Raw genomic sequence first — 14850 nt, forward strand, 5'->3', positions numbered from 1 at the left:
TATTTATATTTGATTTTGGCAGGTCCCATCCTCCATAGAGAGGCCCTTGTGTAAAATAAATGTCTATCTTCACTATTCCATTCCCCATAAAGCAGAGCAGTGTAAAAACACATAAAAACTGTTTCGACTAAATGAATGTAGAGAATGAGATGTTGATGTTTCAGTATCTGTACAGTACAGCGGCCTGTTATGTCCCTCAGCTGAGTGATAGGATCCTTCCTGCAGAGGCTCCTCCGGGGCGCTCGGGCCCGAGGATTAAAGGCTCTTTGTGTTTGTAATGAGGTGACGGTTTGCAGCGTGAACGGGACGGGGCTGGTCGGATTTAGCAGTTTCTGAGCGGCTGTGGCCTCATTTCACACACTCAGTGAACCGTGACTATTATGTGCTGATCCAACAAAGATCTCATCGGGCCGGCCACATGACGCTACTGCTGTAAAACAGACATCAGATGACACTTTTCCATTTTACCAGTTGATTTATTAAAAGGGAAATTTACAATATAGTGATTGAAAGGTTGTGAAAATTCCCACCGTCTAATATTTAGAAACATATTTATTTCCCAGCCTGCCATCAACCACACACACTGTCTCGCACCATTAACAATTAATTACAGTAATATGCCACATATAACAACATGAAAAGCAACAGTCTGTAACCTTCAGCCATCTACAAACATTTGCAGAAGCAACTTGACAGTGATAATCGGTCCCACATTCTTAAGTTCTTTGATTTTCTTGCAAAAAAAGAGAAAAGAGGACACACTAGTTTCTTGAAAGTAGACTTAGGAGAGAAGGACAACTTTACCGACAGCTGTAGAGACACAGTTTAGACTTTCTGATACAATTCAGAGCCCTTAAATTCGTTATAGCTTTAGGAATGAGGCACGACATTACTGTCATTTACAGCGCAAACACGCAATCACTAACCTCACTCAACTCTCTCTCACTTACACTCTCTCACTCTCTCAAACACACACACACGCACGGTGCAAAATCAGGCAGTTATAATAAAAAGACTACTCCACAGATCATTTAACGTACTAATAATGTTTTTTTCAGGTTAGATAAAAACATAGTGACTACTATAATTACAATAAATCAATGTTTTCTCAGTATATTAAAAAATAGACCACATTCAACATTACTGATGACACTTCTAGGACTGACCATTAAAAACTAATATGGTTTAAAAGCTAAAACCGTAACTGACGTTATCGTTAACATTTCAAGTTATGGCTTATTTCAAATGTATCATACCACTTCTTCACCTATAAAGGGAACACATGGTGTGTGATTTCATGGACAAAAACAAGACATGACAGAAGACATCATTAAAAAGTTCTCTGTGGAGGACGAGAGGTTAAAAAGGGATTTTGTAGGTTAAATATGTGTTTGGATTCTTTGTGTTCTTGTCAAGGCAGATCTGATCGCATTATGCTGGAGTAGTCTGTATAGATGAAGGCTGAGAGAAGCTAAGCAAGCCTCGCCAAATATTTAAAGCAGGATTCTGCATCCAGTGGACAAGTGGGGACGGACTGGCCCCAGTCAGCTTGTTTCACCCTGCCAGGTCTAGTTTAGTACAACATGGACCGTCCGTCTCGGTCAGTTGAGTCCACCTCCTTAAAGCTGTGTTTACCAGGATGAGTAAATCAGACACAGAACCAGGTCTGAGGTCTCACTAGTGAGCGGCCTGGGCTGCACCTTCACTCTGCTCCTGCTGCTCTTTCTTCTTCATCGCCTCGATCATTGCGATCTCCTTGGCCTCCTTCTTCTGGTTCCTGGCTTCAAACTGCAGCCTGGCAATACGCAAAGTGATATGAATAAACTTGAGATAAAAACCAGGGCTGTCAAAGTTAACGCGATAATAACGTGTCAACGCAAATTCGTTTTAACGGCACTAATTTCTTTAACGCATTAATGCAAATGGCAATTTTTAGGTTGTAGTAGGCTCAGTTTTAAAGCTAGAGTGAAGATACTGGCATCATATGAAACTAGAAAACATAAAGAATCCATTGATACTAACCATGCTATATGAGCTTGTTGAAAAGGAGGCTAAATAACGCTCCAAACAAAACTGGCATGGCCATTTTCAAAGGGGTCCCTTGACCTCTGACCTCAAGATATGTGAATGAAAATGGGTTCTATGGGTACCCACGAGTCTCCCTTTTACAGACATGCCCAATTTATGTTAATCACATGCAGTTTGGGGCAAGTCATAGTCAAGTCAGCACACTGACACACTGACAGCTGTTGGTGCAGTACCTGTGAGGGTTTCTGGACAATATTTGTCATTGTTTTGTGTTGTTAATTGATTTCCAATAATAAATATATACACATATTTGCACAAAGCAGCATATTTGCCCACACCCATGTTGATAAGAGTATTGAATACTTGACAAATCTCCCTTTAAGCTAAATTTTGAACTGATAAAAATGTGCAATTAATTTGCGATTAACTATGGACAATCATACGAATAATCGCAATTAAATATTTTAATCAATTTACAGCCCTAATAAAAACATAAAAATTGTAAAGCGTCAAAATGGTCTACACCGCGATAAATGAAATGTAGATGAAGATGAAAAGGAAGTGCCAGCTAAGTTAAGAATGGGGAGTCGCTGACCTGTTTTCAATGATCCTCTGGACAATGTCATCAGTGGTGAGATTGTTCCCACTATCGATGGTCCTGAAAACCCCCCTCTTCTTAGGCTCCTGAGGGCAGAACACAAATGGTTATATCAAACACAAGGCCAAAGTGAATATTGTGAATATTTGAGATTCTATGTATAACACAGAGACATAAAACACTGTAGTGCCCCATGAGGCAAATCAGGATAGTTTTGTAAAACTCAATGGGCAACCTCCAGGTCTGAAAAATTAAGCCAATATGTAAATTAGCATTCTTCCTAATAGCCAGCAGGCGGCGACTCCTCTGGTTGCAAAAAGATGTCTGATTGTATAGAAGTCTATGAGAAAATGACCCTACTTCTCACTTGATTTATTACCTCAGTAAACACTGTAAACATGAGTTTATGGTCTCAATCGCTAGTTTCAAGTCTTCTTCAATACAGCGTGATGTTCATTTAGTAAATGATGGTCCCAATTAGAGTCAAATAGGCCATAAAGCAGGATATAGGGCATGGTTACTTTGTGATTGACAGGCCGCTACCACGGTGTTGTCCGGTCTGGGAGTTGTCCCGTGCTTTCATCTTACAACTTTAACCCTTTCACAGTGAGTTTTCAGTTTATGAAAGTTAATTATAACCTTTTTGCTCACCTAGAAATGTCTTATTCAGCATTCGGATGTACTTAGCTCCACCCTCTGCTGTCACTTCTGGTTGCAAAACGACAGTCCACAAAACAATGGTTGACGTCACGGGGACTACGTCAACTTCTTATATACAGTGTATGGGGAAACTTGAATGGAGCAACAACACATGCATCATAATAATTTTATCATAATTTTGTCAGATTTGAACCAATAATGTCCGATAAGGTCTCGGGCAACAACTTAAGTTGTATCAGTGACCAGGTTTTCCAGTTTTCGCTGACATCTAGTTTACTATCAAGTTTGAATGCACTTATTGTATGTCAGACACACAAGAGCACCTGCCAAGCTAATCTACCACGGTAATTTAACCTCAATTTACTTTGTGGCATTTGCCTTTATCATTTCTCCTCTGCTTATTGCTTTGTGTGTTTTGGTAGAGAGATACACACTCAAAGCAGTCAGGATAGGTTAGTGATATAAGTATGACAAGATGTCCCAGTATAAGAAGATAATGGACCAGGTGAAGGCTTCACAGTGACCAAACTGGACAGAGCAGTGACCAAAAACACACCACATAAGGCCGTTCTGAGGACACATGCCTGCCGTCACCAAACCATTAAAACTTACAAAAGGCAAAGCCACTTTAACCGTGTGGCTTGTGTATTCAATTTAATTACTTAATGTTTTGAAAAATTAACTTAACCAATCATTCTATTATTATAATTAACAAATATTTATTAACATTGGATTGTTATTAAGGAATATTGGGAGTCCATTTCCTATGTTTATCACCACGACCGCTTGCCTCAGTGTGAATCAGACTGGGGGCCAACAGCGCATTTTGACATTAAAATACCCTCAAATATTAACACATATAAGAGACCAGAGGACCCTGTACTCACAGCGTAGGGGTCTGACGTATCCTTGTCTGGAAACACCTCCGTCTTGCCATGGCACACCAGGTCCACCTGCACAGATACACAAAAACACCTGATTAAACCGCCGATCATGCACAGAGAGAGGTAACACTGAAGAGTCCTATGCTGGCTGGATGGAACACGCTGCTCTGGCTTTCTCACACTCACTATGCAGTTCCTTAGTACTATGAACATAAACTCATCTTTTATATCTATAGCCACACAATCCTCATCTAGACCACTGGTTCTCAACCTGTGGGTGCCGACCTCCACTAGGGGTCGTCAAAGCTTCAAGGGGGGGTCGTGAGGTCTTCTTGATTTTAAGGGATGTAAGACAACTTTTTAAAAAAATATACAGTTGGCCTACATCTCAGCATTTTATGAATTTCTGTGAAAAAAACTAAATTAACTTGTTATTTTGAAAGTTTGGATTATTATTTAAGATATAAAAGATAAGGGCACAGTGAAGACCTGAACACGAGATATATTCACAGAGACTTCCCTCTCTGCTTGGCTTGCATTAGAAAACAACCAAAGAGCTAATAGAACAATGGCCAAGCATCAGGAAGAAGAAAAACAAAAAGAAGCTTGTCAAGTATGAATGATTGTTAAAAATGAAAACAAAAAATACACAATACAGAGAATAATATTAAAAGTCCCTAAAAATAACAGAAAAACTAATCTCTGATGTAATATTCACAGGAAATAATCTGCTCAAAATTCATCCAAATCGCTCGTTTACACAAAGTTCCTGCAGTTATTGCGTTCACTATTTGGGTTAATTGTACAGTTCATCAGTTGTTCTGTACTGTTATTGCTATGCATTAATTATAATATGAAATATTTATAAATTACGTCAGTTTACTCAATGATAGAAAAGCTGTCCCTTAACGAAAAAAACAACTGTGAACCACTGATCGAGACTAGTCTCTGTAGTGGTCATTTTGGAGGCAACAGTGTGCAAGTAGTGTGTCGACGATAAAATGAGCAAATTAGATAAAAATGGAGCCGCATCTTTTCATTCATTTATCTCAGGCTTTTCTAACTGTGGATCACAACATTTGAAGAAAAAGGCTGTGATAACGATTTGTTAACAGTAAAGGGTATCTGACAGAACTTAATATGTTCAAGTTGATGGTTTGTCTTCTGATATTTCATTTGTCCACAAGAGGGCGCCACATGGTCCAGTATTGGGCATTTTGTAATTTACAATGTACATAAATTATCTTAGGGAGAATATTTTAAATGCAGCCACCATACAGTGATCTTTTTTTCACAGTCCAAGGCTTTGAATAATCTTTCATCTGTATTTAATCTAATTCTGTCACAACTTTGTGAGCTGAAACTAGTTTTAAATACCAGTTAGTTTTAAAACTTAAGCAAAGTACTTCTGTACTAATGTACTAACTTCACTCTTACCTTTCAAACTGAAGGGACCATCCTGGTTAAATAACTAAAATAGCAAAACACATGATCACACGTTAGAGTCATACAAAGGCAACTCACCTTAAAATGATCCAGCAGGTCTTTGCCCACTGCGTATGGAGCACCAATCACCACCTCTGACACATACTACAGAGAGACAGGCAAGAGGACAGCAAGAAAAAAGACAGATTCATAGTCAGAAGTTAATTTTTCTAATGATTAAACCTTTCATACCAATGCCTCACATTATGTCAAAGTTAAACAAACAAGCACCTTTTGGATACAACACAGCTCAAGGGTGAACTGATGGCGGCGCACAGCAATTTAGCGGTTTTAGGATTGTGTAACATGTTTGTTTTGTGTAATGTTCTCATCATAAGTTGGTTTAACTTCAACACAAACACACACAGTGCACATGGGGGCACAGAGACTCATTGTTCTAGACTGATAGCTGACCAGCAGGAATGAAGGGAACAGAGCCAAGTTCAGCCTGCAGCACTGTGTGTATTCAGCCTCCAAATACATCCCACTGTGCTCACATTTAGAGGTCTGTGTGTGTGTGTGTGTGTGTGTGTGTGTGTGTGTGTGTGTGTGTGCATGTGCGTGAACTTACCCGACAGGCCAGGACACTCAGCGTCCTCTCATGGATGTTCATGATTGGATAGTTCTTCCCCTTGTATCGATTCACTTCCTGAAGAGAATGAAGGGATCTTTAGCTACTTAATCAAAAAGGACAGGACCTGCGTTAACTTGTTCCTAATGTTTATATTGGGATTCATTTTGTGAAGATCTGTGTGTGAGTGCATGTCTGTATTAGGCGTACCTGGTCAAAGTGCAGACCCACGATGACGTAGGGCCTCTCCGCCTGCTTATAGACCATCTCTAAGAAGTCAACGTGGCCAATGTCTGCAAGGCATATGTGGTCAAGGCAACAACAACAACACGCACCACAGAAATGACTTCTACCAGCGTTCATAACTTAATTCTGGTTATTTCAGCACGATGAGGATACGGAAGAGGTCGAATGCCCCGGCCACGTAGATGATGGTGTCTCCGGGCTGAGGCTCCTTTCCTGAGGCAAACTGGATGATCTTCTGGGATGTCTGGAGGAACTGCGACACTCCTGTCCATGGACTGTTGCCTTTAGGACCCTTGAACACAATTAAAGACAAGCGGGAAAATTTAATAAATGCTAGTGGGTAGGGATGGGCGGATCAATACTTTGATACTCACAAGCTACTCATTTGGTATGGATTCCTTTTAAAAAATATTGATAATAAATTATATTAAAAAAACCTAGGTGGCTGCATCACCTCCAAACATTTTCAAACGCTTCTTGTTTGTGCCAAAACAGCCCTGAGCTGGCCTGTGTCACATGACTGTCATTTACATGACGAGGTTTAACTTAAATAAAACACGTGCTACTCACTTTTCCAAAGTTGTCTGTATGCTGCTGGTAATCTGGGTTATCCTGCAGAAATTATTAGAGAGAAAAAGATAAGACAGTCACCAAAACAAACAAACAAACAAACCATTGCTCGTACACTAAATAATGAGTATACCCACATACAGACACTAAAGGTGATTTATAGTAGTGCATTAAGGATAAACGCAGCTTAACTCACCATGTTGCTGTGATGGGTTTTGGTCATGAGAAGCATTCGTCCCACCAGGTCAGTGGTGGAGACGCCCTGTGTGCGTCTACATTCCCGGTAGCGGCCTTCACGCTTTACCTCTTCATATGTGTCCTTACCATCTACCGTCAGCGTGATGTCATCTGGTGAACATAAAAGACGACGTTAGTCCATCATCACATCGTGAGGCTTGCTCACATCATGTGAGCAAGACTCTTCCACAGAAAGGATACATGACACTCTGTGTGTTAAGGACAGGAAACAGGAACTCAACTGGCTCACCTCCGTGCACACAGAAGTCACAGTTGTACTCATCCAAAGTCTCCAGGGTGGTGACGTAAGGCGCTCCTTCTACTATCTCATCCACCCACTTGATGGCCCGTACCATCTTGTAGCGTTCTTCCTGAGTGAAGACCGGAGGACCCTTGTGCTTGGAAATCTCAGCTTTGAGAGAGGATGGGAGGTAATATATTGTTAATTATTGCCACATCAATTACATCTGTTAGCCCTGAATTCCTGCTTTGCTACAATACAGATGCTCTTCTCTCTGCTTAGCTGTTATTTTTGCCAACTACAACACATTTAAGGAGGTTTCCTATAACAACTAAATCATTGGGAGGGTAACTGGGTTGCAATTATCTACTCTGAACTATCTTCTGCTACCCACAACACCGACGCTGACAAACCCTCCTGTCAATCCTCAATCCTCAATTTTATCAGCTATGAAACCTCAGAAGAGATTGTGCAACAATTGAAATCCTCTTCCTGCTGCCTTGATATTCTATAGTCACTGAAAAGGCTGTCTTTTTCATGGTATTGAATGACATCCACTTAAATACAGACTGTGGAAATGTTTCAGTCTTGGTATTATTAGGTCTCAGAGCTGCATTCGACATGGTCGACCACAACATATAACTAGTTCTGCTGCTCCACTAAGAACCGTCCAGACTTCTCAGATCCTCTGGGACAGGTCTGATTACTGTCCACAGAGTTACTACACTGGAGCAAACTCCCAGAAAGAGATCTACCACAACTCTCAGTTCTTTTAAAACGTTCTGTTTGCCACTGCATTTTATCAAGTTAAACTTAGGACTTTTTATTCATGTATTGCACAGTATCTTTGATTATACGGTTTGATTTGTCTTATTCTATTTTTTTGTTTTGGTTGTTTTAATTACCTTGTGTTTGTTTTATATCTTTCCTTGATGCCTTTCTGTCTTATGCAAAGCACTTTGAATTTGCTCCATGTTGAAACTTGCCTTGCCTTGTGCAATTCAGCAGCAAAGACGTGCTCTGATTCTGTTATCTTGTCTTTTAACTTTTCTTTTAAGTCTACACTAGGAGTAGGAATGTGTCACGTTGTGTAGATTGAAATCTGCTGTTTTTGGTGAATAATGTATGAATTTTTTATCCTGAGTTCCCCTTTTCCTTTTACCTGCTCTTGTTATTCTTGTTTGCTTTGTCTTGTTGTTTAATTTTTATCTGAAGTGTAAATCTTGATTTAAAATCAGTTTACTTCAAGCAAAGGAAGCAGTATGTCAGACGGAACCTGCCAAAAAATAAATGAATGAATAAATAAATTACTTGATAAATAAATACATATGTCATTAAATGCAACAAAAATAATATCAAAACTAAATGTAGCCATTAACTAATTGATAAAATGTGACATAAATTGATATTTCTGTTTTAATTTGCTTCTATATTCATTTATATATATTTTCAAATGTATTTATTAATGTATTTATTTATTCATTCATTTATATATGAGGGGAAATTAAACAGAAGAGTGAATAAATAAGCTGATTAATAAAAACATAAATAAAGAAGTAAATTAAAACATAAATATCAATTTATGTCACATTTTACATGTCATTATTTTTGCTGCATTAAATGAGATATTTATTTGTTTACAGAGTCATTTATTTATTTAAGATTTTCGCAGGTTCCGTCCTCCATAAATATTAAAGTTGACCTTAGAAATGTAAACAATTACATCAAACTGCTGTTCAGCCTCCTAAAAGTAACCACAAGTGTCACGCTGTCTGAGAATAACTGGACTTGATTGTGTACCAGACCAGTCAGTCAGAACTGAGTATTCAATCAGTGTAATAACAGTTGATCACAAAAAGGTTTAACAGAAATATCCATATGAGAATGTGTGTTCGTGTGCAGCAGTCTTACCATCTGTATGCACTCCAACTATGAGGTAATCTCCCATGGCTTTGGCCTGCCGCAGCTGGTTAGAGTGACCGTAGTGAACCATGTCATAACTGTGGAGACAGAAAGAAGAGACGACAACGTCACCAGCATGGAAAACAATAGATAATGTCAAGGCTCAAACAAAACATTACAGAGGCCAAAACAGATGTAAACAAACAGATAAACACACACAACAATAAGGGACGTGGCCTCAACAATTAACGCCCAAGAGCTATAGCTGTTTCACAGCATCATTGTCTTTTAAATGTCTTTCAAAGACACAGCTTTGCAGGACAGCTTTGACTGGCTTCTTGTTTAACATTATCTTGTCTACATTTGAATCACTTTTTATTGTGACCTTGCACAGTACTAGAGCACAGTGTGTGTGGCCTTTGTTGCGAAAACATGCTCCCTAAATCAAGCACGGTGAATGCCAAAACACACACTGATAGATGTTTTAACCTGGTGAGTGAAAATGATAAAGGTTACTGGGAGAAAGGTAATGATCAGAGACACTGTGTGCAATGTGCCAAAATTGTTCTGTTTTGTGCCATTAAGTAAATTCTACAGTTAAGGTCTTAATGATAACATTTTTATGCAGACAAATAATTTTAAATAAATAATACATCCAAGCTTTTAAAAGGTACCAAATAAAAGAATGGCTTTTCCTAAAAACAATCATTATGATTGTAAATTAATCATTTTAAACATTTTGGCAGGTCCAAAATGAATGTTTTGTTTATCTCTGTGGAAGATATCTGACGTTTGGTTCCCACTTCTAACAAGGTTTCTACCAAGGTGTGATATCTAGTGGCTGAATGTTATCAATAGCACCTTTAATGTTTTGTTCTGGCTTGTCTTTTTAAAAAGGAAGTTATGTGTGTGCTCCTCCCTTATTGTAACATATTTGAAGGTGCTAAATGCGAGACTGGGAGCATTTGTATTGCCTTCACACGGCTCTCAATATGGTGTCGGCCCCTAGCCAGCCCAGCTATGCACAGAGGAGAACACACACAGAGGGAGAGTGACTTAAATCTCCGCTCAGGTAGGCATTACTCCTCTATATCTTTACATAGCAAATAGTTGTTTGCTGCTATATTAACGCTCTGGATATCGCATAGAGCATCTTTAAAGTCTTAGCTGATATTAACCAAAAGAAAAAAAAGAGTAATATTCCTAGAATACAAGGATGTTGCTCAGTTCCAGTTAAATTTGTTCAGGTTTTGATGAAAATGTGTTTTTGTTTAACACCCTGCAGCTTCACACTCCTACAGTTTCAAAACACTCATATCTCAGGACCATCCAGTACAGTTATATCTATGGTACTGAGCAGCTTCACAAGAGCAGCTGCTGGTTACGAGCCAATAAAAAACTGTTTTAAATAATGTATTTGGGAGGGTGGGTTCATATTACACATTTGTGCTAATTTAACATATCTCAAATAACAGTTAACTATGACTTAAGTTAGTTTGGCCAATTAGATATTTCTGACTAGTGGAACTAGTAACTATATAACTTTAACTATATATAACTATAACTATATACATATATACATTAGAATTTTTGAGAGAAGGGAAATAAGTGCCCAGTCACTTTCCTTGCCCTCATTTTCCCCACTTGATCCAAGGATTCAAACCAGTCACTTTTTATTTACAGTTAATTTCTCTGACCTTTAGGCCTTTTTGTTAACACTTCTGTATCCGTATGTTGTTTCCAACAGATCGTACCGCTTTAATAAAAGACCTCATCTGTGACTGTACCTCAAGTGGGCAGATCTCTCCTCTATAATGACATTACCACAAGCTGCTAGCCTGAAGTCTCTCAACATTAATCCCCCAACATCCTTCACCTCACCTGGTCAGGGTCAGTTAGACACTATGCTCCCAGTTGTAAATATATCTTCTACAGAGTTTCTTTAACAAGTTATCATCCTTGAGTAACAACTTCATGTCAGTTTAAGTGCTCCAAGAGAGAAGAAGTGAATACAGTAAGGTGATGCCTACTTTACAAGTGTGCTGTGGGATTATTTGCCTGAAGATGTTTTACAGCTGTCAAAAAACTAAATTATCTCTAAAAATGAATTAGATGCAGTCAAAAAATTATAACAAAAGGCCTTTTTGAATGTCCGCAAATGTACACGTCATGCATATTTGTAAAATTTGTTAATAGAGCAATCAATAGACTGAATGTTTTTTGGACGCACCATCAGCAGTCTTGACAGTGAAAGCAGTAGTTAGGCTATTAGACTGATGTGATGCGTCACACGATCTAGTTCCTCTTGGCTCGGTTAACATCTTTAAATATTTTTTCTAAATAAATATTTCGCAGATGCCCTGACTATGTGTCATGAACCACCACGGTTCCCCTGAACCCAATAACTGGTAAGGACTGCTGGGTAATTATTTTATTTTTTGACACATACTATTTTACCTTTCCTCTTTCCCCCCATTCCTCTTTCTCTTCCTTGTCTTATGATATTTCATCTGTCGTTAAGTATATACTATGTCTCGATACGACCCCAAAGAAGAGGAAACCCCTGCTCACCCCAACAACATTGCCACTTTTGCATACACTGAACGACATGTTCACTATGCTAGTTATTTATAACCACCACATGAGATGGACCATGTCAAACTAGCTATCAGCAACCCGGCCACTTCCTCGAGCAGCGAGTGAGTCCTGGAGGGAATTTATGCATTGCACATTCGGAGTCCGCGGTCTCCTCAGCTGCAGCTAAATCATGTGAGGAGGATCATGGTCTTTGACAACAGGGTTTAAAATAGCAGTAACAACAATGAGATATGGCCGTCTGGAGTGTCACAACCAACTCGAAGATGTTTGTGTCAGAGATTGACAGACAGATAAAGTAAATAAATGACCTTGAATAATCTCCAGAGCATTTATAAATACTGTACCCATTTTTAAGTAATTACACAACCCATCAGGCATCATACCATTAACACTTCCAAGACCTTACGTTAGACAGCCTTGGATGTGTTAAGAGCAGGATCTCACATACAGAATGAGGGAGCAGAGTAAGGGGTTAGGTCTGCAGACAGCAGGTTATTTGGACGTTTTAACCATTTTCACAAGAGTAACTTGTAAAACCAGCCAAACATTTCCACTGGGTCAGCTGTAGGAATTTGGGGTGTGTGTACAACTGGCTTCTCTAACATGTACATAGACAACATAACGCTTCACTGGTTTTCATCTATAGGTCCTTTCTAACCTTTAAATCAGTGATTCTCAAGGGAGGTCTGTTGCACTCTGTCAGGGGGTCCGTGAAATAATTAGCTTTTAATGATAACATTGTTATGCATCATTAAAAAGTGCATATCTACAGATGGGGACCATTTGCACCAATAAAACAAGCATATTGTATCCATTACTCCCACCCACGTTAGCTTTGGGCCAATAGAAACTCTGATATAGTTGTGACACACAGCAATAAGTTCATTATTTTAAGTTGAAGCATTTACTGAAAGTCAGTTTTAGACTGGTAAGTTTAAATATCTGGATTTATTAGGACTATGTCAGTCTTGCTAATGTTCATTTTCTGAAAGCTTTAAAGATCAGTTACTGTAGGCTATAAATGCTGACAAGTTGAGTCCAAATGCAATTTGAATAAAATCCCCCCTCTGTTTAAAAGGTATATAAGTGGTATTAACATTCAATAACATTGCAAATTGCATCCCTGCTGTGTGGCAAATAAAGGATTATCTCACCTTATCTTATCTTATCTTAACATGATTCAAATTGAAATGTGAAACAGGTCTGAAGTATTCAGGGTGAAAAGCTTTAGAATACAAATAGTTTAGCATCTAAGAGTACAAATGTTAGGAAGTATATGTTTGTTTGTTTATTAAGATCCCCATTAGCTTTTGCATAGCAGTAGCTATTCTTCCTGGGGTCCACATAGTTTACATGGTGACAATACAAAAATACACATTCACACTACTCATCATACACTAACATGACATATTGTAATACACGTCAACTGTAAATAAAACAATAACAACTGACACAGATTAAACAACAAAAATACAAAGAAAATAGAAAGGCTCCGACTGAATCTATCATGATCTAACAGATAAATATCATCATTTAACATGGAATGCCCATAACACCCTTACACACCCAAGGATACTTATTAATTACTAAAGTTTCTTCTTAAGTAATGCTCTTTTAGTGTTTTTTTAAAACCATATATAGTATTTTGTTGTGTAATATGATTTGGGAGTGAATTCCATTCTTGCATTGCTCTGTATATTGCTGTACTTTGACCTGATTTGGTTTTGGATCTTTGTAAAGTAAAACAACCTGCAGCAGCATGCCTTGTGGAATAATTGTGTGTATCTGTACTAAAGGATCGTTTTTTGTAAAAAATAAATGGAGTCTTTTTTGTTATAACATTCTTAATGAAAAGCATCAATGAATACAGCAATCTATTTATCACTAATCTATTTTCTCAATTCAAACCATATGCTTAATCTGTGTTAGGATTAAGAGGGGGTACTTAGAAAATGTTCTCCCCTGTAAAAAACAGTTTGAGAACCGCTGCTTTAAATAACTATTGTTTCAGATCTGTCTGGGTATAGTTTCATACACACACAAACACACTTCAAAAGGGACAGTGACGACCTTGTCCCTGACCTCATGTCACTGTGCCATAGAAACTGATAAGTGACGTCATAGCAGCCGGTGCACTAGAGCAACATCACGCACTTAGTTTTATACATTAAAACATGTATTAACGTTTCCCTATGTCATTTAGGCTGGGCTAGCGTCTATTCAAAAAAGAGAAGAGTTGTTTAAATAAGAAATGAACATGTAATTTTGAGAGAAAGTAGCTACTAGTGAAGTTAAACTATTGTTGCTATGACTGCTATTGTCAGTAGCTAGCTGGCTAGCATTAGCATGCTGCTCCACAGCTGGTCTCCTGTGTGCTGCATGGTGACTGCGGATAGGACGTAACACGAGTTTAACAAAGCAGCACCGACAGTCAGTCAGTGGCGGAGCACAGAGAGAGACTCACCAGCCGTCACACCACAGCCGGACGACGCGCTTCCTCTTCTCCAGGCTGCAGACCGAGCCTCCCGGCTGACTGCAGCCGGACTCAGCCCGCTGCTCCGCGGCGTAGTGACCGTTCGTTATCATTTCTCTAGCTTAAAATGACTTAATAGCGTTACAGATAGAGGAGGTAGAGTTAGCTTCAGACTATCTGACTACAGGTACTCCAAACAATGACCTCAAAGGACGTCTTCTTCTCTTCTTCTTCTCAGTCTCTCAGTGACACCGACCGGCCAACGCCTCCAACACAACGGACGAATCGTCCGACGCTGAAGCACCGTGTGACGCACAGATTGCATAATCACTCCTGTCACGTGATCAGAAACAACCA

General features: G+C 38.9%; 1 protein-coding gene across 2 annotated transcripts; it reads right to left on the reverse strand.

Moving 5' to 3' along the window:
- Positions 1-455: 455 nt before the first annotated feature.
- Positions 456-14802, reverse strand: pcyt2 (phosphate cytidylyltransferase 2, ethanolamine). Of its 2 annotated transcripts, none has more exons than XM_074628936.1 (12): positions 14485-14802; positions 9432-9520; positions 7530-7691; positions 7239-7390; positions 7043-7084; positions 6626-6764; positions 6437-6519; positions 6227-6304; positions 5695-5760; positions 4174-4239; positions 2624-2712; positions 456-1795 (listed from the first exon to the last, which is right to left on the reverse strand). In XM_074628936.1, the coding sequence occupies exons 1-12, from the start codon at positions 14604-14606 to the stop codon at positions 1678-1680; spliced, it is 1206 nt and encodes a 401-aa protein (XP_074485037.1). In that variant the 5' UTR covers positions 14607-14802; the 3' UTR covers positions 456-1677. The 2 variants fall into 2 exon arrangements, 1 of the variants encoding a protein (XP_074485037.1); XR_012593216.1 differs by lacking the exon at positions 456-1795 and adding an exon at positions 3278-3334 and having other exon boundaries at positions 2666-2712; positions 14485-14776.
- Between the last annotated feature and the right edge of the window lie 48 nt (positions 14803-14850).

The sequence above is a fragment of the Sebastes fasciatus genome, chromosome 3, assembly GCF_043250625.1.
Source record: "Sebastes fasciatus isolate fSebFas1 chromosome 3, fSebFas1.pri, whole genome shotgun sequence".
In the NCBI taxonomy this organism is placed as follows: Eukaryota; Metazoa; Chordata; class Actinopteri; order Perciformes; family Sebastidae; genus Sebastes; species Sebastes fasciatus.